The 27,903-nt window shown below is 41.6% G+C and overlaps 1 protein-coding gene across 2 annotated transcripts in view; it reads left to right on the top strand.

Annotated features, from left to right (window-relative positions):
* Window positions 1-27,903, top strand: part of LOC140202616 (solute carrier family 13 member 4-like) — an 87,921-nt gene that overhangs the window by 37,126 nt on the left and 22,892 nt on the right. For both annotated transcript variants that reach the window (XM_072267674.1, XM_072267675.1), the window contains exons 3-7: window positions 11,001-11,137; window positions 14,972-15,177; window positions 16,428-16,476; window positions 22,584-22,638; window positions 26,549-26,715. In XM_072267674.1, the coding sequence (XP_072123775.1) occupies window positions 11,001-11,137; window positions 14,972-15,177; window positions 16,428-16,476; window positions 22,584-22,638; window positions 26,549-26,715 (614 nt within the window). The remainder of the gene's footprint in view (window positions 1-11,000; window positions 11,138-14,971; window positions 15,178-16,427; window positions 16,477-22,583; window positions 22,639-26,548; window positions 26,716-27,903) is intronic.

Below are 27,903 nucleotides of genomic sequence, written 5' to 3'. Positions count from 1 at the left end.
TGGTTTCCTGGGCGAGCCACATTATATTTAAACCTGATGGTTATGTGAGGTTTAGCACCAGAACTGCCTCCCTGCACACGATGCATTAGACAGAACTGGGTGAATGTTTCTCCTACAATTCAACATCTTGCCAGCTCATCCAGCTGTGGAAGTGCAAAGGGAGCAATTACTGATACCTAGTTCTGGCAGTCTGTTAGCATGGGTGAAACTGTTCTTTACTCCTGCAACCTTGTGTTTATTTAAATTCTTGTGTTTAAGAATTAACGTATTCTGATATTTAGATTACATTATGAGGATATTTCCCTCTGATATTTATCAAGAGGGAAATGGACAACTGGTATTTTGTGACAGGGACCTTCCTCTGGAGCCTTCATCAGTCTCGACTTGAAATGTCAACTCTTCATTCGTGTCCCCAGACAGTGCCAAATCCACTGATTTTCTCCAGCAGTCTGATTCTTTAGAACCCGATTCTAGCCCCTGCAATCTCTCTTGCCTCCATTGAATTACATGACTTTTGATGTCATTAGGTACATGAATGACACCCGGTGAATGTTGGACTCACTGACGTCAGCTGTGTGCAGAAGTTCCTGGGCTAATTTCTCAACAGTTCTTCTTTCACGCAGAAGTGATTGTTTTATCTTTACAACATTCAGCTCCATATCTGAAAAGACATTAATTAATATATAAAAAATTATTTTCTGGAAAGAACAACTTTATCTCTTCTGTCTTTCTTGACATGGTATTTGGTAATTTTGAACTGCTATTGTCTAGTTTTGTGTTCTCTATCTAAATTAAATAAGCCGCCGGGATGTACAGTGGATGAAACTGTCGGTGTTGTACAGACTTGAATTATGCTGCCTTGTCTGAGCTTTGTAACTTAGAGATGACGTGGTTATATCATCCATAGAATTTTTCCTTGAAATCTTTCCTTCATTCCACATGCCCTTAGACAAATCAATGTCCATCTATTTCCTGTTCTAAAAGGACAGGCTTTGCCAATTTAAATCCAAATCCAGCAATTGGTTGGTCACACAAAGGCCTGTGAACATGAAAATGTATACCCTGGAAGGCTGTAAATGGAATGTCTATTAAATGTTTCAAACTAAAGATGGGTAATTACAGAGGTGAAAAGCAAAATATTCAACCATGCAGAAAGTTTCAGGGAACTTTCTTTAATGAGATTGGGATCTAAGCCTAAAAATTACTTAATACCGTTCTATGAAAACTGTCCTATTCAGATGAAACTCAACTTAAGTTGGAGAAGGGCCTCAGATAATTCAACCCTTGATTATTCTTTTTTCATTGGAATTTTCATCAGCTCTGCTGTGATTTTTTTTTTCTTTTTATTTTGTAAAGCTCTCACAATGATATCAACAATTGTGCACTGCACAAAGTTCTTTCTCAGCATATTTTACACCTGACTGATTTGAAAACCAGCTCTCAGAACATTTATTTATTTCAGTCCCTCTGATAGGGTGCTATTTAAAGAGACAGGTTCTCAAACTACATTCTTACCCACACTGAGATCTGTGACCTCCTGCACATGTGGGCCTCGACAGGTTTGCTTGTGGACATCAAGGACATGGACACTTTCAGCTTCCAAGACTCAGTATCGTTCCAGGTTCTGGCATATCTTACAGAAGCTATTTTCTACTGCATCAGAGAGGTCACCCCAAACTCACTGCTCTGAGAGAAGACCTTGTCTACTTTTCTCTCAGCTTGTTCCTCCACTGCAGGATTTTCTAAGGAGCAGGCATTTAATGAATTCACTCATAGTACTTGCTGCTGTAGAAAATTCCCCTACAACTTCGTACCAAGAGTGCCGGTCATTAATCCTAGAGGGTCACCACTTCCACAAGGGGCAGGTCTCTTATAGGCAGCGTTCTCCATCAACCTATACATGTTCCGCTTAACTCTTAGGAGCACTTTGCCAGCTACTGCAGCCAATTTCACTAAAATTACTGCATCGTCCATTCAGTATTTCTCTATAACTGGAAGCATGCTGATTCAGCTATGGTTTATACCTTTAAGAGCTGCCTGCTGAGAACTACTTGGCTAATGCCAACTGCTGTGAAAAATCATAAGTTAATACAGTATTCAAGATGAAATTCACACAGCCCTGCCCTGTGCTGAACCCTGCAAATGAAAATCTCAATCTTCATAAGACCTCCACAGACAGTTTTAGAGTGATGTTCAATCGTGTTTTAATCCTAGTCAGTGCTCTTTTCAGTCCCAGTAAGCTGGTGAATAGTTTGTTTCCTTATTCCCATCAAAGAATTATGAAGAATTAAAAGTGCCTGCTACTTTTTTTACGTGCTTATCCTATATTTTTAACTATTTGGGAAGTTTTAATAAATTATCAGTAATCACATCTAACTTGTTTTTCAAGTTTGAAGCTGGGCTGATTTATTCTGTAGCCTTGCTCTCTGTTTTTAGGTGTACTTTTCCTAACGTAACTGGCATACAAAACGCAGTTAACGAATAAGTCAAAATCTCTTTGATGCTGATTTTGTTTACATTAATCACTTAGTCGTGTAAGTGATTGGGAGAAAATGTCAGCTACTGCTGCGGGAGAATCTCTCCCCTTTGACCACTTAACACAGTGTGTGGGACTCCACTGTTAATGTACTCAGGCAGAAATTCCAGTTCTGCTCCCATCTTTCTGTATCGTGCTCAAGTAAACTTCAATCCAATTGTCTGAATGGTAACTGAGCCTCAGAACTTCAGTTCGTTTGAAGGCCTTGTACAGTGGCATGCAAGAGTTTGGGCACCCCTGGTCAAAATTTCTGTTACTGTGAAAGCTAAGCGAGTGAAAGATGAACTGATTTCCAAAAGGCATAAAGTTAAAGATGACACATTTCTTTAATATTTTAAGCAAGAAAACTTCTTTATTTCCATCTTTTATAGTTTCAAACTAACAAAAAAGGAAAAGGACCCGAAGCAAATATTTGGGCACCCTGCATGGTCAGTACTTAGTAACACCCCCTTTGGCAAGTATCACAGCTTGTAAACGCTTTTTGTAGCCAGCTAAGAGTCTTTCAATTCTTATTTAGGGGATTTTCGCCCATTCTTCCTTGCAGAATCTCTAGTTCTGTGAGATTCTTGGACCGTCTTGCATGCACTGCGCTTTTGAGGTCTATCCACAGATTTTCGATGATGTTCAGGTCGGTGGACTGTGAGGGCCATGGCAAAACCTTCAACTTGCGCCTCTTGAGGTAGTTCACTGTGGATTTTGAGGTGTATTTAGGATCATTATCCTGTTGTAGAAGCCATCCTGTTTTCATCTTCGGCTTTTTTACAGATGGTATGATGTTTGCTTCCAGAATTTGCTAGTATTTAATTGAATTAATTCTTTCCTCTACCAGTAAATGTTCCCCGTGCCACTGGCTACAACACAAGCCCAAAGCATGATCGATCCACCCCCATGCTTAACAGTTGGAGAGGTGTTCTTTTCATGAAATTCTGCACCCTTTTTTCTCCAAACATACCTTTGCTCATTGCGGCCAAAAAGTTCTATTTTAACTTTATCAGTCCACAGGGCTTGTTTCCAAAATGCATCAGGCTTGTTTAAATGTACCTTAGAACTTTTTGGCCTCATGCTGTGATACTTGCCAAAGGGGGTGTTACTAAGTACTGCCATGCAGGGTTCCCAAACTTTTGTTTCAAGCCCTTTTCCTTTTTTGCTATTTTGAAACTGTAAAAGTTGGAATAAAGAAGTTTTCTTGCTTAAAATATTAAATAAATGTGTCATCTTTAACTTTATGCCTTTTGGAAATCAGTTCATCTTTTACTTGCTTAGCTATTCACAGTAACAGAAATTTTGACAGGGGTGCCCAAACTTTTGCATGCCACTGTATGTGAATATTATTCTTCCATGTATTCATGCAGATAAAGTACATGAAATAGTTCTTGAGCTTAACTTTAGCCAGTTGTGTGGAAGAATATGCCTCACAAAACTTCTCAACTTCCTTCATCGGGCTCCTTCAGCACTCTACTCAATGGAGCCTTTATGCCAACTCACCTGAAAGTCTCTTGGTGGTCTGTTATATCATCCCAGAACCTTACAGAAACAGTGTCACAGCTAAGAATTGCCATTTAAGCTGTTTCTGTTGTGGTGCCCGGAATGAATCATAGAGGCAGTTAGAGCCTTCATGAACATTAAGGGCATCAATATTGATGATTCACTTTTCCCAAGGTTTGAAACTAGTATGCTGCTACAGGATGCATTTGACAGAAATTAGACAGCATTTCAGAGGGAACAAAACCGTACAGCCAGTATGTAAATTGCTGGCATTATATTGTATACTCTCTTTATGTTCGTTCTAGCCTTAATCTCCAACCGCAGGTTAAACCAATAAGATTGCAGTAATGTTTCCATTTTCTGTCTGAAGCTTTCAGTTAAATGTACATGTTGACATCACACAATGATTTGCTGAGCTCTGTAATGATGAACGGCTTCACATGTTGGAGGTGGTGGATTCAGTTTTTGTAACTGTCTAACATCAGGCAAGCAGACATGAGAATCTTTGTGCCTCTGAAGATCGTGGCAGGAGGAGTATTTGATTTTTGTAATTGTTAACTCGAACAGATGAACTGCAAATGTCAATTGCATTTTGGAGTGGGCCCGCAGCATATGTAGGTCCAGGAATACTGGAAACATCACACAAACCCTCTCTGTGTGTTACCTACCTCCTATCACCTATATGCTGCCGAGGCCAGGTTAGCATTAAAATTGAGACTGGCAGTCTTTCTGATGAAGGGTCTTTGACGTAAAACAGTAACTCAGTTTCTCTTTCATTTGCTAAGTGCTTCCAGCCTTTTCTATTTTATTTTTATCCCTTGACAGAATTTCATAGGACCAATGTTATTAAAACCAAGAGACCTAAGCCAGGTAAATGGACTTAGGATGCAGTTAAGCCTTAAGTGGATCAATAGCCTATTCCCATGTCCCCGTCAGGGAGGTCAATGGACAATAGAATCAGCAATACTATAATGGGGAATAAGACTGAAGTCCCAGAAAAGGCTAGTACAATACCAGACATGCTTCCAGTTTAACCTAATTACAGATTGTGATCTCTATAGACCATAATCTTAAGCTGAAAGGGATATGGATGGCACTATATAAATATGGCCCAGCAGATGATAGCTTCAGTCTACTTTTTTGACTACTTCTCGTGAATGAATTGTAGGAGAGGATGACTGACTTCAGGGTTGTACCCTGATCCAAAATATGTTGTTTGACTTTTATTTCCAACAAATTAGCAAGTCTCTCATCTATTTGCAGTGGCTGGGTCACCTAGCAGAAGGAAGGTCCTTGCAGTAACCAGCATGTGCCGATTTCTTGTGCGAAGTTAAGAACATTATGTCAGCACTTAGTCCCATTATTTGGATGTCATGCACGGGAAATGGAGACAGGTGGATTGTGGTAAAGAATGGATAGACCAACCTTCGATAAAAGACTGACAAACATTCTAGAACAGGGGTTCCCAACCTTTTACAGTATACACCATGGAGCTACTGTTAACAGAGGGGTCCATGAATCCCAGGTTGGGAACCTCTGTTCTAGAAAATACTCATGTTACTACCACAAGAAAGAACACTCAGCTTGTTGGAGATTTTGGTTTCCATGAAATTAGTTGGAGTAAAGAAAGAGATGATGGGGTGAAAAGACATTGAAGATCAAAGGCAAGTTACAAATCTAGTACTAATGAACCACAAGATCCTGTGAAAGAATTAATCTTGTTCACTTTAGAATCTTCAGTATTCCCAGGGATAGTGATGAGTCCAATTAGTACTTTAAGTTTATTGAGGATCTTATGATGCTGATTTCATTGAACTCCACAAAATCTAATGGCTCTTGAGGGAATAAGATATCATGGGATCTGCCTGGTTTATCAGCCACAGCATGACAATTGTAGTTTAGAAAGCAATACAGATTTCTGAAGAATATTATCTGATTTGAAATGATTTTTGAGTTGGAGTTTCATGAATAGAAAATACCAAATTAAATGTAAGATTATAAACTGCCAGTAAATTATTTAAAGAACTGAAGCAACAGTGTTTTATTGAACTGAATCTCAAGGGTAACAACAGACTGGCGTGTAATAATTTGGGCTTCTGCTATGTTGTTTGTGAACACAGTGCTTAAGAGAAGTAATTACAATAATAATTATTTGTCACTTGAATGTAACAGTGTATTCATTATTATAGATTTCTCTTCTGTAAGCCTTTGCTTTACTTTGTTTTGGCCCTTCCCATGCTGCACACAATACGTTTGGCTCATAACACAAAGACGGGACATTCCACTTGGCAGAAAACTGAAATGAAATCAGAAATGTTGCAAGTACAGAGTTAACCTTTCAAGTCAGTGACCTTTCACACAAATAGTCATGAGAAGAGGCCCAACCTGAAATTATTACTTAAGTTTTTGGCCAAGTTCAAGAAACGTCATCTTTTCTCTATGCCGATCAAGAACTTTCTTCAGCAGATGTGTAGAACTAAGTATGCTGATGAACGGAGAGGTTGTAATTGATGGATAACTAGGTAAATGGAGTAGACTTGATCATGGTGCTGATTAATATAGGCATGAGTAGACAAAAATGTGCTGAGAACCTGCCAGCTGAGGGGAAATGAAGAGAGATGTTCTACTTAGCTTCGTTCAGTGACCACTGGGGATGTAGACTTGCTACTTGGTACAAAGCTAATGTGACAGAACAAGCATCTCCAACAAAACTGCCTGATTTTAATTCTCCTTAAATCTGTGCAGGCTAAAAGTATGAGAATTTTGGCTACTGGTGAATTTCCATCTGGACATTTAGTTCTGTAGATGCCATAAAGTTGACTTCACCTGGGAAATCATAGAGAGAAGATTTATTTCTTCCTGGTGTCTCTAGCCACCAAACTTTAACATAAGCCAAACTGAGTCAATAAGTTGAGAGTAAGTTGGCACAACCATTCTGTGGAGTCATTTCTAACCCTGGCTGCTTATTCGCCTCAATCATTCTCACTTTATTTTGAACCCTGGTCTTCAGTTGTCATGAATTCCTGCAGGTATGGTCCTATGATCTCATCAAGAAATCAGTCTTTTCATTGTTTAACAAAACTAAGCCACCATGTAAAATTGAGAATGCTCACAGAGATGAAGAGGAAACAATGCTTAAAAGGAGAATAATGCAATCCTGAGGATCTGAAGAGTGGGGAATAATACCTCTCCATTTTAATGGCTCATGCATTGCCTTGCTACCTAGCAGCAGCATATCGATTCCTGTACCAGGAACCCTTCATCCGGCAAACATCCCCAACCAACACCTAATAAGTGTTGCAGAAGGAAATGAAGATAAAGCTGGGAGAAAGGGAACAGGATGCACATGAATGTCTAAGAGTGCGATTCAATTTGATTTTGTTCCTCTATGTTCTTGTGGAAATTCCCAGCCTTTTGTTCAAGATTTCTTCATTAAAGTTTATCAGGAGAACCTAGAAGGATTGCAAATTGCCACTTAAAATGTTACTTTTTAAATAAAAACTAAAATGTAAATGAAACCTCTCAAGTGATCAAAGTCACTGATTAATTATCACTGCGTCAGAGGCCAAAGTTCTCCTGTACTACGATGAAGATGATGTAACTTTAATGGGTTATCCATCAGCAAAGTAGGTTAAGAGTTTTAATTTAAATTTCTAATTATTGGGTCCACCCAAATTAGACCTTGGTCTGCTTAGTTAATGTCAATCTGAGTCAGGGAAAGAATGAGCCTGGCTTCGGAGACTGGGCATGTCTTCACAACAGAGACTAAATTGGGATCTGGGGTGCAGAACTAATCCTGCTTGGCAGAAGATTTTACTGTTGCTGTGAAGATGGGTGTGAGTTTCAGGGACTTCTCTCTCTACATGCCTTTTGTGTTGAGTATTCCATTGTACTGTGCAGAATCAGGTAACCTATGCCTCCAGAAAAAAAAACTCTACATTGATCCACTCCTTGTACATGGAGAATCCCAAACCTTGTGCTAAAAGAGTGCCACAAGTATAATGACAGAGGACATTTTGGCCCTGTAATGTTAATTGTCAGAGCAATAGTGTCACATTTTTTAGCTGCTCAGATTTCACTGAAATACCCACCAAATACCCTGCCTCTCATTAACTTGCTTCAGATCCTTTGGTAAAATGCTGCTAATGCAGCTAAAAATTGTTTAAATTTTGCCCACAATATTAGACCACAAGCATGGTTAAAAACTCAATGCCTTTGTGACATAATGAAGACTCATTATCTTCATACTGCAGATTCCAATTGCCCTGCACCTTAGTTATTTAAGATGATTCACACTACTTCACATCAATATCTATATCTTGGTCATAGTGTAATGAAATCCTTAGGTATAGCAAGACTAGTATAGATTTGAGCAGAAGCTTCCGTTTTACTAAATCACAAAGCATCAGAACTTCCTAATCCTTGCTTGTTCCCATTCAAGACTGGCTTTTATGGAGACAGACTGAATCTTGTTCTTCTGTTCCAAGAGGAACTGATGACAGAAGATGCATAAATGAGTTCAGATGAAGGGTTTCAGCCCAAAATATCAACTGCCTTGTCTTGAGATTCTGGCTTGAGATTTCCAGTGGTTTTACTACGTGTGTCAGCCTGACAGGGAGAATGACAAAGACTTTGCACTGGCTTCATTAATATGTAATTGGGGTTCTAAGCTGTCATAACTTTCAGCTGCCTGTTGAAGCTTTCAGCTGAAGTTGGCAAATGATGAGAAATGGTTGTGCTGGAAGCAGTAATTAACCTTTCTAACCCTCCTCCTCACCCCTCCATATGCGTAAAAACAGCCTTATGTTGTACGCTCAAAGTTACAGCTGCTCAGAACATCTTAATCAATAGCACTGGGTCAAATCTCATTCCTTGTACACAGCATTGTATAATAAATGCTGGCTATTCATACATTTCTTTCACTGTTATTAGGCAGGGTCATCAGTGTAATTTACATTCTGGTGCAGAATTGCCAACATGATGCATTGTTGTGTGGAAGGCTTCTGATACTACTTGTTTATTTATTTATGTATTAAGATACAGCGTGGAATATGCCCTTCAAGCCATGCCACCCAGCAATCCCCCGACTTAACTTTAGCCTAATCACAATGACCGATTACCCTACTAACCGGTAATCTTTGAACTGTGGGAGGAAACCCACACGGTCATGGGGAGAACGAAGGAACTCCATGCAGGCAGTGACAGGAATTTAACTTGGATCACCTATAGTGCAACACGTTGTGCTAACTGCTACACTACCATGCCGCCCCGCCTTCCTGCACTTGATTCATTTCCCTCCTTCCTCTATGTTCACGTGCCTGTCCAAATGCCTCTTTAATGCCAGTATTATGTCTATGTTCACCACTAACCCTGGGAGCATGTTCCAGGTACTTACTGCTCCCTTGTCTTTTTTTTTAAAGTACCTTGCATATCTGTTTTAATCTTTCCCCAGTCCCTCCATCAACTGAAAGCTATGTCCTCTGGTATTTTATATTTCTACCCTGGGGCAAAAAACACTATCTACCCTATTTACACCTCTCATTATTTTATAAACCTCTATCATCTGCTCTGGAGAAAACAATCCAAGATTATGGTTAATTCTCCTTATGGTTAATTATCTCTAATCCAGGCAGCATCTCATGACTCACTTCTGCACCCTCTCCAAAGCCTCCGCATTCTTCCTGAAATGGGGTGACCAGAACTGCACACTACCTAACCAGAATTATACCGAGTGCCCTGATTGATGTTGGCAAGCATGTCATCCGCCCTCTTTACTAATTCTGTTGCCATTTTCGGGGAGCAATGGAGTTAGACCCCAACATCTCTCTATACATCAAAAAAAGTTTGAAGGTTCATTTATTATCAAAACACGTATCCATATACAACTCTGAAATTTGTTTTCTCCAGATAGCCACAAAACAAAGAAAGAACATGAAAGTCATTCAGAGAGAAACATCAACCCCCCAACCCGCATGAAAAAGATTGGCATCCCTAATATTAACTCCCTTCGCACAAAATGGAACAGGAATATTCACCCCCCCCCCAAAAACAGCCCACCCCCCACACAAAAAGAAACTAACTGAACATTAACCCCTTAACACCCTCCCCTTGCACAACCAAACGGAAAAGGAACAGGTGATTTTAAAAAAAACCACAGAAGATAAAACCCATAAGTCTGAAAAAGTCCACAGTCCAGAACACAATAGTCCAATGCATAAATGCAGAATGACAATACCATCCACCGATATCACTGGCGTTCATCAAGAGAGAGGGACGCCACACGAGGCAGGGAGGTCTACCCGCCTGCCACATGTCCTTTCACCTTACATTTGGCCTCCCAAAGGGAAACACCTCACATTTGCCCAGATTAAACTCTATCCACCATTTCTCCACTGGTACATGCAATTAATTTATATCCTGCTGACTCCTTGGAGCCTTCTTCAACACCATTTTCATGTTATCCACACACCTAGTAATCAACCATCTACATTTTCATGCAGGCATTTTTCTTAAACAGAGGTCCCAGCACTGAGCCTTGCGGGACACCACTCCACTGATGACAGACCTTCGGTCACGATGCTACCTCTCCACTGCCACACTCTCGTTTCTATGGTCAAGCCAATTTTGAATCCAATCTACCAAGTCAGTATGGATCCCATGAATCTTAATCTTATTGATCAACTTCCCATGAGAGGCCATGTAAAATGCCTTATTAAAGTCAATGTAGATAATGAACTACCTTCATCAATTATCATTGTTACCTTTACAAAATGTTCAATCAACTTATAAGGCATGACCTTCACCATACCAAATCATCTTGACTATCCCTAATAAGCCCACACTTCAAATGTGAGTCTGTCCCTTAGAATTCTCTCTAATATTGATTTTGTTATCTTCTGCATCCTTTTCCTTGGTGAATACCAATGCAGGCATAATTTCCTTCAGTACTGGAGCTGATGTTTGTGTATTTTATAAATAGGTTGCATCAGAGTACTTTAAGGACACAACGCTACTCTTGATTGGTGTCATCTGCCTGGCTGCTTCCATTGAAAAATGGAACTTGCACAAGAGGATTGCTCTTCGCATGGTGATGTTAGCAGGAGCCAAACCAGGAATGTGAGTATATATCATCTTAATCTGCATGTTTCATCTATGCTGGGAATATATAGCCTAGAGCATCACAGCAGGACTCCGATTAAATAGGCTAGGTTTGCTCTAGCGTCTTAGTGCATAAGTTTATTGAAGGCAATGTCTACCAATTCACCCAATATCTGGACAAATGGTAGAATCAGATTCACAATCAAGTTTATCATCACTGACGTATATCATGATACTTGTTTTGCAGCAGCTGTAAAGAGCAATTAAAATACTATAAGTTGCAATAAGAAATGTGTAATGCAAAATGAATGGAAAATAGTGAGATAGTGTTCATAGTGGAGGGGATGGTAACCCTAACATCATAAAAAAGAGCAGAGCCTCGTTAAGTTGGCCCACCAGTCTTCTAATGCTCTACTGACTATTTTAACTGACATTTTGAAGAGACTCCACCTGTCTATATTAGATTGTGTAATAGAGGTCCATGACTGCATTCACTAGAGTACCTGGAATCTCAGCAGAGAAGCACAAAGTAAAATCTCCTGGATGTAGGATAATTGTACTACGGACTGTAAGGGGTTATATTGAACATGTTTAACAAGGCCCAGAAGAAGGTTTCTCCAAGTCAATAATGATCTGCTTAGCAGGTTTTGTTTCTCAAGTACCCCAGGGGTTTTTTTTTGACGAAAACCATAATGGCAACCTTGGAATTGCCCTCTCCTTCAGTTGTTCTGGAGGAAGTTGGGAAGGAAAAGGCTGCAGTGGTGATACCTCCACTCAAACATGTGTAGGTTGAGGGCCATCTGCCAGTAACCAAAAGGGGATGGCTACTCTGTCTTCGCATTGAGAACCACCTAGCCAGAAACTTCACAAGGAGTTAGGTGTTGTTCGTTCTTTTTTTATAGCTTAGTCTTTGTAACAATTTTCAAAGATCAAAATAAATTTATTGCCAAAGGACATGTATATCACCATATACAACCCTGAGCAACGCACACAAAATGCTGGAGGAACAGGCAAAGAGTACAGTCGACGTTTCGAACCGAGACCCTTCAGCTGGAGGAAAAAAAGATGAGCAGAGCTAAAAGGTGGAGGGGAGGGGGACAGAAACATGAGGTGATAAGTGAAACTGGGAGGGGGAGGGGTGAAGTAAAGAGCTGGGGAGTTGATTGGAGAAAGAGATACAGGGCTGGAGAAAGGGGAGTCTGGTAGAAGAGGACTGAAGCCCATGGAAGAAAGAAAAAGGGGGGAGGAGCACCAGAGGGAGGCGATGGGCAGGCAAGGAGATAAGATGAGAGAGGGAAAAGGAGATGGGGAATGGTGAAGGTGGGGGGGGGGGCATTACCTGAATTTCGAGAAATTGATGTTGGAGGCTACCCAGACAGAATAACATATAAAACCCTGAGATCTGTTTTCTATCTGAGACCTATGACATTAGTCTCTGAGTTTTATCAGTTACTTGTGTTCCCTGCGCAGTTTTACGAAGACGATAACACCTCAGGAAGACGCTCTGCCTATTTTTAGCCTGATCACCCTCCATTTCTTGTGTCTTTCTTGATGAATGCCTAAAATCAGGTTCGATATTATGCCAGTTAAGCAAATTAAGAGGGATAAATACTAAAAATGCGCTACTGGTTATTAGTTTAAAAATCTACCTATTCAAAGGCGAATGTGCAGGAGATGGTTCTAACCCAGCTGGTCTTCACAGCAAGCCTTCATAGGTGTAGTTTTTCCTTGAGGTGGGCCCTTGCACAATTACCTCTGAGGGAATGTCATTGGCAGTTATTATAAAATCAAGTTCAATTAAAACAACCTTTCAAAGCTAACCAGCTGCAAATACGTGAGCATAGGCCTTCAGTCGTTCTGAAACATCCACCTTAGTCCTCTTCAAGTGTCTTTGGGGACTTCAGTTCACACCTGCCATGGAATCACAGCAACGTTGCACTGCTCAATGCATTTCATTGATGAAATAAAAGCAGAAAATGCTGGAAATATTCAGCAGGTCATGCAGTATCAGACAGAGATGACGTTTCAGGTTGTCTGCAGTTTTTTTTCGATTCTCGTTTATTTCAGGTTTGCAGCATCTGTGGGTGTTACTTTTGATCTGCTTTTGAAAGTCCCAGCCTGGGAGGACAGCGGCGTGGCACTCCATCAACAGCAAACTCTACGTTGTAGCATGGATTTTCACTAAACTTACTGCAGCAAATGCTCAAAGGTGGCAGAGAGTGTGGGTCAGCTCACTGTCGTGTCAAATTATAGGGGTTAGAAATGCACATTTAGATATCTTCAAGAAGCATTGCCTCAAAAAGACGGCGTCCATCATTAAGGACACCCACCAGGCAGGATATGGCCTCTTCTTATTGTTACCATCAGGAAGGAGGTACAGAAGCCTGAAGGCGCACACTCAGCAATTCAGGAACGGCTTCTCTCCCTCTGCCATCTGATTTCTAAATGGATATTGAACTCACAAATCCTACCTCACTACTTTTTCACTTCTGTTTTTGCACTGCTTGATTTATTTAATTTATAATTAATATGTATACTAATTCAGTTTTTCTATATTATCATGCATTGCTTTGTACTGCTGCTGTAAAGTTAACAAATTTCACGACATATGCGGGTGATATTAAACCTGATTCTGATTCTGAGTATGGAGACCTCCAGTGGCAGTAGGGGGCACTGCAGCTACATTAAAACCAAAATCTATCAATGTTAAACTTTAAAGCACTACTTATTACAATGAAATCCATTGATGGTTAACAGGTAGGAGCTGTTCACATAGGCGACAAGAAATATATTTTCTGTCTGTTTTCATATGTTGCTGTGGAATAGAGTTTGGGTATAGAGGTGGGGAGAACCCAGGTGAAGTCCAAGGGGAAGAGGGGAGAGTCAGAACCATTCGCTTTGCAGTGGGTAATAGCTAGCAGCAGGGTGTGTGTCAGATGAAAAGAGGTCAGTAGACCAAAGTGTAGTTCTGAGGAAGAAATGGAGTTAGATAGAGAGGTCATCTTCAGAGAGATTAAGTGGATTCTATTACAATCATTCAAAATCCTTCAGAGGATACGTGACCCAAAGGGAGAAGATTGTCTGAACAGAGAGCTGATCTCTCTCTGGGCATTGAAGAGTTGTACAGCATATTTCTTGTTTTACCTCCACTGGATTAGAGTTGAGTAAGATGGTGGTGAATTTCCTGGATTATTAGCCACTATTGATTCAGGTATAGAGAATGCATCTTCTATATTCTCCCAGTCTGAGACAGGGTTATCATCCCTCAGAACTGTCAAAGTTTAATTCTGCCCCATCATGCACCTAGTGTTAGGGTCAGGTGGCGGGTGGAGAAGCGTCTCTACCAAAGGAGACGTAAGCCACTGCTTTCCTCCGCTAGCCTGCGGGTCACCCTTGAGCAAGGTGTAGCACCTGCTTAGCTCCCCCCCCCGCCCCCCGATCACCATGGGAGCAGGTGGTGGATGGTCGTATGAGCAGCTGGCGCATATCACAGGTCCTGGTTATATGATTGCTGATGAGGGGCAGACAATCTCTGAAGAGTATTGATAATGGCTGGGGTCACCCATCTTGTGAGAAAGTAATGGCAAACCACTTGTGTACAAAAAAAAATTGTCAAGAACAATCATTATCAAAGACCATATTTGCCCACATCAAACAACAGGCATATAATGATGATGTATGTTAGGGTGGAGCCATTGGTATCTTGGCTGCTGCCACTTGGGCTGAGGTGACCTCACTGGCAAGGCCCTCACATCAGCCTCCACGTCAATATGGATCACCCTCCCTCTCCTCCTAACCCCATCTTTGATGCTAAGTACTCTGCAAGGTGTTTACATTCACTTCTGCTCACAGGTTAGTCCTTGGCTTCATGTGTTGTACCATGTTCTTGTCCATGTGGCTCAGTAACACCTCCACCACTGCCATGGTGATGCCAATTGCAGAAGCTGTCCTGCAGCAGCTCATCAACACCAGCCTGGAATCTGATGTCGAGTTAGCCGTAATCACAGACACTGACAGTGTGGAAGACACCTACTCTGGCCCAGCGTCCCAAAAATACGGTGTGTATTAGCTTTCTTTGTTCTAAGTAACTCACAACGACCATGGTAACCTGGAGTAACTCATGATGACTTCATTAATTCACATTATTCTTGCTAACTCGCATTGTCTGCAGGAATTTCTATTGTTCATAGTGACACACAATTTAATTTGTTCATAATAACTCAAATTGACCATATCCACTCAGTATGCTATTCCAATATTTTTGTCCTCCATCTCTCTGCTTTTTAGTGGATGTCACTATATGAACATGCACTTTAAAAGACTCACCATCTACACTCTTGGACCATCCTGCTTTAAGATCATGTCAAAATTATAATGATCACGTAAAGAGCCATGACTCTCTCATTATGGCCAGTTCAGGCAAGTTAAAATCAAAACTATTTCCTCCTTCTGGACACAGTGGCCTTCCATAGTAAGGCCCCAGCATCTTATCCATCCAGAAGGGGCATTTGGCTCCTTGGCCACTGCAAACCACCAATGGCAAATCAGTGGTGAAGCAGGTAGCAACTTGTGTTCGATCCTGACCTCAGGTATAGGCTGTATGAATTTACAAATTTGTTCACTATGACTACTTGGGTTTGACTTGAGTTCTCTGTTTTCCTCCCACATCTTAGATGTGTACTGGTAGGTTAATTGGCAACTGAACCATTCCCCTAGGGTCTATCTATGAGTATCAAAAATTGGTGGTTGGAAGGAGCAGAGCAGAGTTGATGAACGTGTGGGAGAACAGAAAAATAACCAAAATGAGGAAATGTGCAGATGCAGGAGATCCAAAGCAGCACACAGAAAATGCTGGAGGAAATCAGGGTCTCAGCCCAAAATATCCACTGTTTATTCTCTTTCTATAGATGTTGAGTTCCTCGACAGGTTCCTAGCTGTAGAGGGACATAAGTAGAGAATTGGGTCTGCTGGGATATTTTGGGAACTAGCAACTGCAGAATAAGGAGATATAAGCTTTATAGAGTAAAGAGATATGAAAACTATAATCTGTTCTCTATCTGCGAGCTTTCTATTGAAGACCAACATGGATTGTAATCAGGAGCCGGCTTTCCTCCTGAGTGTAGAGATAATGAACCATTACTAAAGGCTTAGCTGTCAGCTGGTGTTAGTAGAGACTGGAGATCAGGCTCAGCCTGGCTGAGGATACTTTTGGCAGTACCTCTAATCTCAAACCATGCAATTGGCTTTTTCTTTTTACTTTGGTCTTTTTCATTTGCAAGTTTCATTATCTGCCCCTTATTCCTTCCAGAGGAGGAAAATGAGAAGAAGCAACTGGAGCTTATCTACCTTAAAGAAAAGTAAGTTTCCTTCTGTGCCTGTGATTCAAGTTATGAGAACTGGGCTCCAGGAATGGGACTGGAAAGGGAATTTACTTAGTGATTAATTTAAATTGAATTTCTAAATACTGTTTTTGGAGATTGTTCGTGTTATATTTGCTGGAGATAAAAGATTAGGAAATTAATTCTGGATGACCCTAAAGCAACAGAGTGCTGCTCACTTGCCTACTGTGATCCTCACCAGTTGTGAATCTTCCGAGATGAACACACTGGTACTCGAATTAAACTCATTTAGGTCTTTCAACAGAAGCAATCCTTTGAGGAAATTTAAAGGCCTTCAAATGCCATTGTGTTACTCGATACTGTGGGACTTGTGAGTAAGAGTTAGTGCATTATTTGAAGAATTCACCTGTGCTTTGAACACATAATCAGCGATGTAACCTGAGGTCATTGGGTGTCTCAGGTCTTTCAACATCAGACGTCCTCACCCAGGTGACCCAGCAGTGGTTGACCAAGCCACGGCTTGTGTTCAGGTAGCATATGCTGCAAGTCCCTGTGGACTTGCTTTCTCATCCAGAGCCACATTGAGGCTTTCTCCGCAGCCTTGGCGATGTTGCTGATGATACCCTGCCTCCTTGTACCAGTGATCCCCAATGTGCTGAGGGCTCTGTGAAGAGACCATCCAGCAGCCCACCTCATCAGATATGTCCCTGATTATAGGGAATTAGAAAGAACATTCAAATGATGTAAGGTGAGTTGAGTAAGCTTGAGTACATACGACAGAAGAGGTTTGGATTGGTATTGAAATCGGTCACCCTTCCTGCTGTTAAATTATTTGTTAATGCTCAGAACAGGTAAAGTTTTCCTCTTATCGACATTGCATGCTCCAAGTGTTACACATGGGCAGTGAAAGACGTGACAGAGACCCAAGGCGGCTGACGCTTCTGTCTTGGCCAAGAAAGCTAAATTTAAACTACCACTGCTTTTGGACTTTGAGATGCTTAACTGACCCATAAAGTTGGTTAACGCAATTTAAATTTTCCCCAAGGTTTTTGAAGTCTCTTTTGATGTCTAAAACATATTGGAAAGTTGCATTAAAACATACAACATGTGCATGAAAATGTGATTATGCAAAGATAAGGGGAGAGAAAGAACTTGTATCGCATCTTAATAGGACATCTCAACAAGCAACAGAACCATCAGTCCTAAAGTGCAGTTACTGGCTTGTAGGCAAATAACTTTCAGCACTTCTTAAACAGCAAAGTCATGAGGGAGTCGTAATTATCTTTTGGTAGTTACTGATCACACAACATCAGTTAGTACAGCATTGGAATTTGGGAATCTTCCCTGGGACCTTTTCCAACAATTATGAATGTGTAGCAAGAAGATAAACTCCCTCCCTATTAAAACATCTTCAGCAAAGTAGCTCCTCACTTTCAGATAAGATTCCATGTCAGTGTCCATGTCCTGGAAGTGAACTGGAACACTCAACTTTCAGACTTGAAGATGCAGAAATCATTAACAGTATGCTGATACTCGAAGAGTATCTTCGGGGAGGGGGGGAAACAAAACCCCCGTTGTGAGTACAAAGTGCAAACAGCTCTTGTTGTTCTCAGTAAATCTGGGTGTGGGGGAGACAGTAAAAGTGGGCCTTAACTGACAGCAACTCTCCTCTCAATGTAGGCTGACCATTTCCCTCCATAGATGCCGCCTGACCTGCAGAGTTCCTCCACCAGTTTGTGTGTTGCTGTACTACAATTGAACTTGAGGAGGACTGGCTGAGAGCCACAGGCAGCGCAGGCCACTGGGAAAGGGCATGGCCATCTGTGTCAGGTTAAAGTTTCCACATCTATAAAAGTAACAATGAGGAGCCAAACTTTCTCACTGACACTACAGCTCAGCATCAACAAGTGAGCCTTCTAGGCCAGCTACCAACACTTCCAAATACCAGAGAAACAGAGATTAAAAACTGCTGAGACTGGCTGTAAGCCGTCTTTTAGTTTGTTTGCATTTGTTACGTTAAACTGTGTGTGTACTTTTCTAACAGATTTTTGTGACTCAGATATTTTATGATAGAATGAGTCTTGGGCTAGAACACTTATTGCAGATTCAAAATTGGGGAATATCATGAGAGGCAAAAGGAACGGAAAGTTATAAAATGTAATCGCTTTGGGCTGGGTCATTTGCTGATGGTACCCTGTCTGGTCAGAGGAGGCTGATCAATGGATTTCTTTCGTGAGTGACTGCTGGACCACTGACTTCCTAGCTGCCCACTCATTCGTGAATCCCTCAAAGCTGGACCCTCTTAGCGTCTGTGACATGGGCAACCTCATGTACGGGTGACTAAGGCTCCACTGAGAATTTTCAGGATGCCTGATCCCTGAGTGGTAGGAGGTTACTGTGTGGAGCAACTATCCCTGTCTCGCTCTGGGACCACTCCAGTCTTAACACTTGCAGGTAGTGTTGACAGTACATGAGCCCTGAAAGGTAAACTAAAAGCTGTGTTCCTTGCAAGAGCAAATTAACAATGCAATCCTGCCCACTCCTGCTTATTTCCATCCTGTTATCTCTTGGGAACAGCAAATAAATGCAACAGTTCATATGGAAAAATTGCTGAGAAATTTCTCTCTGACTCCTTAAGGCAATCAGGCAAAGCTCTGAGGTTGTCTAAGACTAATAATCACACTAACCAGCAGGTAACTCCTATAATTACAAATTACTTCTTCTGTGAGCAAAATGTCACTTTCCTTTTCAAGGAAGGGAGAGGGGGGCACACGCCTTATATTCCGCCTGGGTAGCCTCCAGCCTGATAGCATGAACATTGGTTTCTTGAACCAACGGTAATTTACCATCCCACCGCCACTGCCACCCCCCCCCCGGCCTCTCCTTCATCATTCCCCATTCCCATTTCCCTCTCTCACCATATCTCCTTACCTGCCTCCCTCCTTTTCTTTCTTCCACGGCTTCCTGTTCTCTCCTGTCGGACTCCCCTCACCATGTGTTTCTCTTTCCCCTTCCCCACCTTTTAAATCTACTCCTCATCTTATTTTCCTCCAGTCATGCCGAAGGGTCTCGGCCCAAAATGTCAACTGAACTTTTTTCCATAGATGCTGCCTGGCCCACTGAGTTCCTCCAGCATTTTGTGTCTGTCCCTTTACAAGGGCTCTTTGCTCACTTGCTAAATTGAAAGAAGAATAACGTGATCCTAAGATGTATACTTCTCAGTGTCTGTCTAACTATGCACCAGTAAACTTCATAAACCCTTAGTTCTGCCATTACTATCTCTTTGAAATATCCTATCTGACTGGCCACATAGAAAGGAGCCTCTACTGAGGAGGAGCTGAAAGCATAAATTGTCAGATGCAGAGCTGTGAATTGAGGAAGCTGAGGCCTAACAATTGCATCAGCCTTATCAGGCATCAATGTTGCCAAAGCAGGTAAGCCTGCTCCCATCATCCAAAGCTCAAAAATTTGGCATTTTCATGTCTGCACCTTCTACAGAGCCAAAGTAACTTTAATCCGAAAATAAAACTTCATGGTACAAGGGTAGACATTGTAGTACCACTCAAAGTCTAAGTACAATTAGCACTTTCTAGTACCCACATTTAAGATATTCTGGGTTTTTTTTTGAAGTTTTAACTATGGTTAATCCTACCTGGTTTGCTACAGGTGTTTCATAATGCTCCTACTCCCTATTCAGAGTGAGCAGTGGTAGGGTTCCTTCCTGATTTCTTACCATTAATGGCTACCGATACTTGATATAAAACTCCCTGAATTTCTCTAGCTCAATTGTTGTTGTCAATCAAATACTGGCACATTCTAAATCACCCTGGGTCTATTGATTTTGTGAAAATTACTGGGTTGAAGGTAACATTTTCTAAATTAAAGAAACGTTCCAGCTCATCGTGAATGAAAATTTCATGCAAAATTTAGCCCAGTACATACCCTGCAGAAATCATCCTTAAGTGGAGCCGTTATTTCACTCCAGAAAATATACGCAGCATGCATAAGCCCACTAACCAACGCCAATAAGATATGCAAAGAAGGGCTTCCCAGCTGCCACTGACAGTGTGCTCAGCTCCAAATCAAGCAATCCATTCCCCTGCTGTAATTTTTTTTTCTCACTGACTTGTCTCTGTAAACTGTCTGAATGAGATTAGTTTAAACAAATAGTGACATTAACAGGAAAAGATGATTTAATATTTGTTCAAATGCAGTCCAATTACCAATATTTTGAAGGAAATTAATTAATTTTAATAATTTTGATTCAATATTTACATGCAGCCTTCCAGTGAGTTGCAATGCAGGCTTTAGAGAAGTGAGTAGCTTTTAACTTTATCGCCACAGAGTAAGAGCGATGGTCACTTGACCTCCTGCGTGTGCAGATGATTGGCCAGTGGGACAGTCCATCGTAGGTCAGCCTATGAACTTAGCGATGACCGATGAGCCTGAAGTTGTCCTGAATGAGTGAGCCAAATGAGGCTGCAACCAGCCAGTGGATGGTGGGCCAATACAAGGTTGGATGTCCTGGCTCATTTTGTGTTTAACCAAACCATAGCAGAAAATGATGTAGGATGGATAAAGACAAAGTGATTTTTTTTTTACTGAATGTTGTTGCGGGATTAATATTGGTCTGAACGCTGGGGATATCTCAACTGATTTTCTTCCAATCTGAGGACCAGTGGGTCTTGGTTTGACGCCTCACCGAAGAGGAGGCATCGCTAACTGTAAAGTAATTCCTTGAATGCTGCTCTGAAGAGTTTCTCTAAATTTTGCACTCAAGTCTTTGAACTGGTCTTGAACCCAAACTGGGAGACTCAGAGAGTAGAGTACTGATGTTCCTAGAAAAGTAGAAATTGTAGATACTGGAATAAAAAAATAAGAGATGGTATAAATAATCAATGGATAAGGCAGCATTTGTGGAGACTGGAAATGTTATCATTTTAAGTCTAAGATGATCCAAACTGATTTTAAGCTGCAGGTTCAAGTTCAGCATCTTATTGAAAGACACTGAGGAAATTTAATATTTAAATATATGAAGACTTTGAATCTTCAGAACATTCTTCGCAAAATTGTCCATTTTAAATTAGGAATGCATTTTTGGTTTGGAATTAGATTGGTAAGGCCTGTAATGGAGTGAGCTGATTAATTTTAGCTCTCACTACTGTTCTCAGATGCCACTCTTCTGCAGACATGACACAACAAGGAAAGAAAATCATCACGGATATAGGGCTTCTTTGATTCATTTTAGAATTCAGTTCTTATGATGCGTTCAGACTGAGTCTGTTAATGCCAGGCTGTGAGGTGTGTACATGGTATATTTGGAACAATGAGTCACAGACAGTTCTGGGCTTACTTCTTGTGCAAGTCTGTTAAATGCATCAATCAGAATTCTATGGGCAGTGGGATACACAACCAAATAATTACAAAATGTCCATAATCTATATAAACTTGTGAAGTGAACTACTGGTAAATGTGGGGATGAGCAATTTGCATAGACTAATACCGGCTATATACCAGTTTCTGAAGGAATGAGTTGTGAATCACGGGGCTAATAAAAATGCCAGGAGAGGGAATTCAAGTCAGTATCCATCAGCTCGAGCTCATTTGTGGCGCTGGCAATTTATTTGCTCGTCTTTCCATTAAGACCATTCTGAATCCAAAAAGATCAAATGAGAATCGACCAGTACATTACCTGGGTCATCCAAACTAGACGAGCTCATGCTGTATGCACCACACTTCAGATCCAATCTGGACATTATATCCTTGAAATTAATGCACTCCAGCTGTGTGCACTCTGTTTAAGGTTCAAACAGATGCCCCTTCACTGCTTGACTTACCTGATCATCTAGTCATTATAATTTGTTTATCTCTCCCATTCGTGGTCTATCAGGAAGTAGACAGTGGACCGTAAGAATTATTAGTTGAATTTCTGATCAGGCAACACTTTCCATTTACTTCAATAACTGAGAACATGGCACTGTTTGAAATCTCCAGAAGCTCCTTGTTAGCTGTTATGAATGGTAATTAGAGGTTCTTTGAAATAGCAGGTGTTCTTTTAGGCAACGTGATTCTGCAAAATACTGGTGATTTACTGGAGTTATTTAACGTTTTGTTTGTTTTTCTAGTGGAATGAAGAAGAACCAATCTGACAAGGAGATGCTGACTAAGTCAGACAGACAGGTTTGCAGCTTCATCAAATTTGTTGTCTTATCACTGATACAAATTGGTTGCTAACTTTATTCTGTTTCTTCCTGTTTTATGACCCTGCTGTCCTCTCTTAGTAGCCTGATTATGATGTTTTATGATTACATTGTTGCTTGTGATAAAGGTTAAGATTAGGAAACCATTTCTATTCAGCAACATTCACTTAAAAATTTGTGTAGCTTGCAAATGTTTACAAATTTCTTCCTTCAAAAAGTGAGGTCACTCCAGCTATATAGCAACAAGTGGACACACATTTTATGTTAACGGGTTGGATTTTCCTGAGCCAGGCCTATAACCAGTGTCTGGGATCCCAGTGTATTTGCACTTACGAGGACTGGTTGTGCAGGCCTGATCTTCCTTGATTCAGGCTGCAGTGCATAGGCCCTGTTGCGGAAGGCCTTCTGACAACACCATCAGTAATATTTCCATCTCCCCTGTTAATTACCTCCGATATTCAGAAACATCTAACAGCTATCAACACTGATGTAGGGGATTAAACCTATAAAAACACGGAGATATGATTGGAAATAATAAAGTAAGATATTAAAATTATTACTTAGCCTTCTGACTCATAGGCCCAGAATGTCCATTGAAATCAGTGGGGTCTGGTATCCTGTGTCAGGTCTGAACCAGTGCAGGACGGGAGAGTGCACTGTCCATCCGTCCCTCCACATCTGGGCTCCACTGCAGCACATCTCTAACTCAGTAAGTGCCAGGCTCACGGCACGTGGGCGCTGTTCTAGTTCACCTAGCGCTCAAGTGGTTGAACGGCAGCAGCTCCCCTTGAAACCAGCAAGCTGTCCTTCAGCTCCGACAGCAAAACCTCAGTGTTCAGGCTGTCCTTGGTGCCCTAATCCTGCAACATGCAGTGAAGGGGAGGGGAATGGGATGTGCATTCTTTGTTGGGTTAGCAATGTAAAACAGGCTTATTTGTAAAATATTGCCCTCTACCAAGAGAGGCTGCTTGAAGCTGGGGTGGCATTACTACCAACTAAGTCAAGGTACAGATGTACCTACAACATTCCACTGTGCTTTACATTTCCAGTCAGGTTGTTGAGAAAGGATACAAGCTAAAATTAAAGCAACCTTCTTTTAGTACCATGATTCCGATATCACTGAGGCCTGATCTGTTGTTGCAACCAAAAGGGAGTTGTGCTGACTTCCCAGCAGGCCAGACCTGTGGGGTTAGCACTTATTGGAAGTGTAGCTATTCCTCATGGGAATTCTCATCAGAGCTGACAAATGACTGCTTCTACCCTGTTATTGAGCTGGGTTTCAAGAATATACATTTTGTCCTCGCCGGACATGATACTAAACAAGGGTTGTTGCGGTAGGTAGTAGCTTCCGATAAAACTGACGAGAAAAAAATGTCATTTTAAAACAGAATGGGGATTGTAGGTAGATATAAATGTGGCCATAATCACAATGTATTAAACGCTGGAAGAGAATGTGGTGTGGAATTGGCACGATCAGCCATTTGAGCGGTGTTGTATCAATAACTTTGTACGTAATGCCTGTAAGAGCATGGAATTGATTGTAGACTTCAGGAAGGGGAAGTTGAGGAAACACACACCAGTCCTCATTGAGGGGTCAGCAGTGGAAAGGACAACAGCTTCTAGGTCCTGGGCGTCCACATTTCGGAGGATCTACCAGCGTGCTGATGCAAACACGAAGAAGGCACACCAGCAGCTACACATCATTAAGAGTTTGAGGAGGTAGGGCATGTCACCAAAAACTCCATAAAATTTCAGCAGATGTACCGTGGAGAGCATTCTGACTGATTCCATCACCACCCGATACAGAGGTGCCACCGCACAGGATGGGGAAGAAGGAGCAAAGGTTGTAAACTCGGCCAGCACCATCACGAGCACAGCAATCCCCACCATTGCGGACACCTTCTAAAGGCAGTACCTCGAGAAGGGGGCCATCCATCAATAAGCACCCTCACCCACCAGGTTATGCCATCTTCTCGTTACACCCATCAGGGAGGAGGTGCAGGAGCTGGAGGAGACACAGTCTTTCAGGAATGGCTTCTTTCCCTCTGTCATCAGATTTGTGAATGGACAATGAATCCATAAACACAACCTCACCAATTTACTCTCTCTTAGCAGTGTTTTTCTATCTATTATTGCAAACGATAGAAATGTTTTAGATATTGCACTGTACTGCCACAGCAAAACAGCAGATGATAAAGCTGATTCACAGACCGAACACAATCAGCATTGTGAACACATATCAGGGCTGTGCAGAACAGTAAACAGAATGGTGAAATATGCTGCTGAATCAATAGGGAACATGTCCAACCCTTTCATTCTGTAGCTTTGCAGTGCTCTAGTCAGAAGTATATGTATGGGGGAAGCATCTTCCCATAAAAGAGGGACCAAAGTGTTGATCCCTCGAATCAGAGTAGGGAATCGATTGGAAAAGAGCGGTTACTCTTCCACAAGAGCTGCTCACATCAAGTTGGCCAAAGTGGACTAATTAGCAGAACAAGCTGCATCATTTATGTGACGTGACGTGGAGTAGATTTATCTGGGCCATACCATTCGGCTGCCTGCAGAGAGTTTGTGTGAAGGATTTAGTCAAACTTTGGCTCATGGATACAGAAACATTCCTCATCCTGCCTTTGGCTGAAAATAGACAAGTAAACAAGCTGCTAGGCTATTGATCATTTTGCTATCAGCTGCATACTTGAGCCAGGGCCTTTGTCAGGCCGCATAATCTACTCAAAATTCTCAATTATTCAAAATCAAATACTTGAACAGATCCAAAAGGTCGAGGTCTCAGTTAATATGCTTGCTTGCCAAATGCAGCCAACAGATAATCTCCACAGAGTAAATATCCACTGAGGCTGCCTTCCAGCTCAGTCCGGGCAGTGGCATTTCACAGAGCTTTATCAGTTGTGGTTTAGCTCTTTTTAGAGTTTCCAGGTGTTGAAATGGGTCAAACGTCCACCAGGCTGGCTTTGCTGGTTACTGAGTCTGCAGTCTATGTTTAACTCCCCAACGCAAATAGTTATAATACAATGTGTGTGACACTTGCTGAGTGTAGGATAGAGGTCTATAGAACAAGACCTGGAAGCAGGAGATGCATGCTGCTGCTTTGCTACCTGTTTGCACGTGTTACCCATTATTAAGTGTGAGTTGTTATTGTCTACTATTTGCATATACACTTGGTGACCTCTTTATTAGATACTTCATAAACATGCCCTTCTCCACACTTTTGTTGTAATACTTGGCTATTTGAGTTGCTCTCACCTTCCTGACAGCTTGAGCCAGTCTGGACATTCTCCTTGGACCTCTCTCATTAGCAAGGCATTTTCACCCACAGAGCTGGATGTTTTTTTTTTGTTTTTCACACTATTTTCTGTAAACTCTTGAGATTGTGTGTAAAAAGTCACAGGACATCAACAGTCTCTGAGATACACAAATCGCTGTGTCTCATACCAGCAATCATTCCACAGTCAAAGTTTCTTGGATCACATTTCTTCCCCATTCCGATGTTTGGTCTGAACAATAACGTAATCTCTTGACTGTGTTTGCGTGCTTTTATGCACTGAGTTTCTGCCACGCGATTGGCTGGTTAGATATTTGCATTAATAAGCAGGTGTACAGATGTACCTAATGAAGTGTCCAGTTCCCATGTATTTACAATGATCAGCAGACATCCAATGGCTATCTCGTATTGGCAAGTTTAACGTTTGTTTTGTTTGGAGTTGCATGTGAAATGTTGCTTTACTGACCACACACTGAATAACTGGTGTAGCTGCTGAACACCAACCCATAGCAGACAGGGTGCTCACTGAGAAAAGGGAAGGAGACTGGGAGAAGGAGGGAGATGGATCAATGTTACACTTAATATATATGCTGCTGCTGTTTTCCAACAGGACCAAAGTCAACCCAGAAAGGAATACAGCAGTAAGTACAAGACCAAGCACGATCACATGATCTGCAAGTGCCTTTCTCTAAGCATCACCTATGCTGCTACCATTGGAGGCCTCATGACAATTACAGGAACCTCAACCAACCTCATCTTCGCTGAGCAGTTCAATACGTAAGATCCTCATTCCGCAGATAACGATCCTGTTAATCAACCTGATCTGCCACTTCTGGAACAAACTTCCCTCTGTGCCTGTTTTCTTCCTGCCACTGCCTGTAAGGGATTTGTACCTTCTCCCCGTGACTGCGTGGGTTTCCTCCGGGCGCTCCGGTTTCCTCTCAAGAGTCTAAAAATGTAATGGTTGGTAGCTAATTGGTCATTGTAAGTTGTCCCATGATTAGGTTAGGATTAAATTGTGGGATTGCCACGTGGCGCGCTTGAAGGGCCAGAAGGGCCTATCTCGCACAGTATCTCAAGAAGTAAATATATTCCTACGGTAGGTTCTGGGTATCCCTGGTAAGAGCGGTAATTAGCTTCCACCCCAAAATGCTGCTAAGGAGATGGTGCTGAACTGCCATGCTGCAAGGACTGCCTCACAGTTAGAGTTACAGGCTTCGACCTTGGAAAAACTAAATTCAGGTTGTGTGTGTGTGTGTGTATGTGTCTATATATATATATATATATATATGTGTGTGTGTGTGTATATATGTGTGTGTGTGTGTATATATATATATATAATTCTTTTTCTCTCTCTCCTTTTTCCTCCCGCTGTCCCTTTCAATATGCTCCTTGCCCATCCTCTGGGCTTCCCCCCCTCCCCCTTTCTTTCTCCCTAGCCATCCCGTCCCATGATCCTCTCATACCCTTTTTGCCAATCACCTGTCCAGCTCCTGGCTCTATCCCTCCTCCTCCTGTCTTCTCCTATCATTTCAGATCTCCCCCTCCCACTTTCAAATCTCTTAGTCTCTTCTTTCAGTTAGTCCTGACGAAGGGTCTCAGCCCAAAACGTCGACTGTACCTCTTCCTAGAGATGCTGCCTGGTCTGCTGCATCCACCAGCAACCTTTATGTGTGTTGCTTGAATTTCCAACATCTGCAGATATCCTCGTATTCAGATTGTATAGTTGCTTTATAGAACACCTCCATTCAGTCCTTAAAGGCAGTCCTGAGCAATCAGTTGCCTGTGACTTTGATTCTGCACCCATTCTCACTCCAGTCTCTTTGAATTTGTCCTGAATTTTGCACTAATTATGCCTACTGTAACTGCAAAGAACAGCACTTTCTCTTCTACTCAGTGCATTGTAATCCTCAGGACCTGGTACTGAATTTAACTATTTCAATTCATAATTCTTATTCTTTTCCA

Source organism: Mobula birostris, chromosome 9, assembly GCF_030028105.1.
Source record: "Mobula birostris isolate sMobBir1 chromosome 9, sMobBir1.hap1, whole genome shotgun sequence".
Taxonomy (NCBI): Eukaryota; Metazoa; Chordata; class Chondrichthyes; order Myliobatiformes; family Myliobatidae; genus Mobula; species Mobula birostris.
Note: the sequence above shows the minus strand (reverse complement) of the source record. Positions and strands in the feature narration are given on the sequence as shown.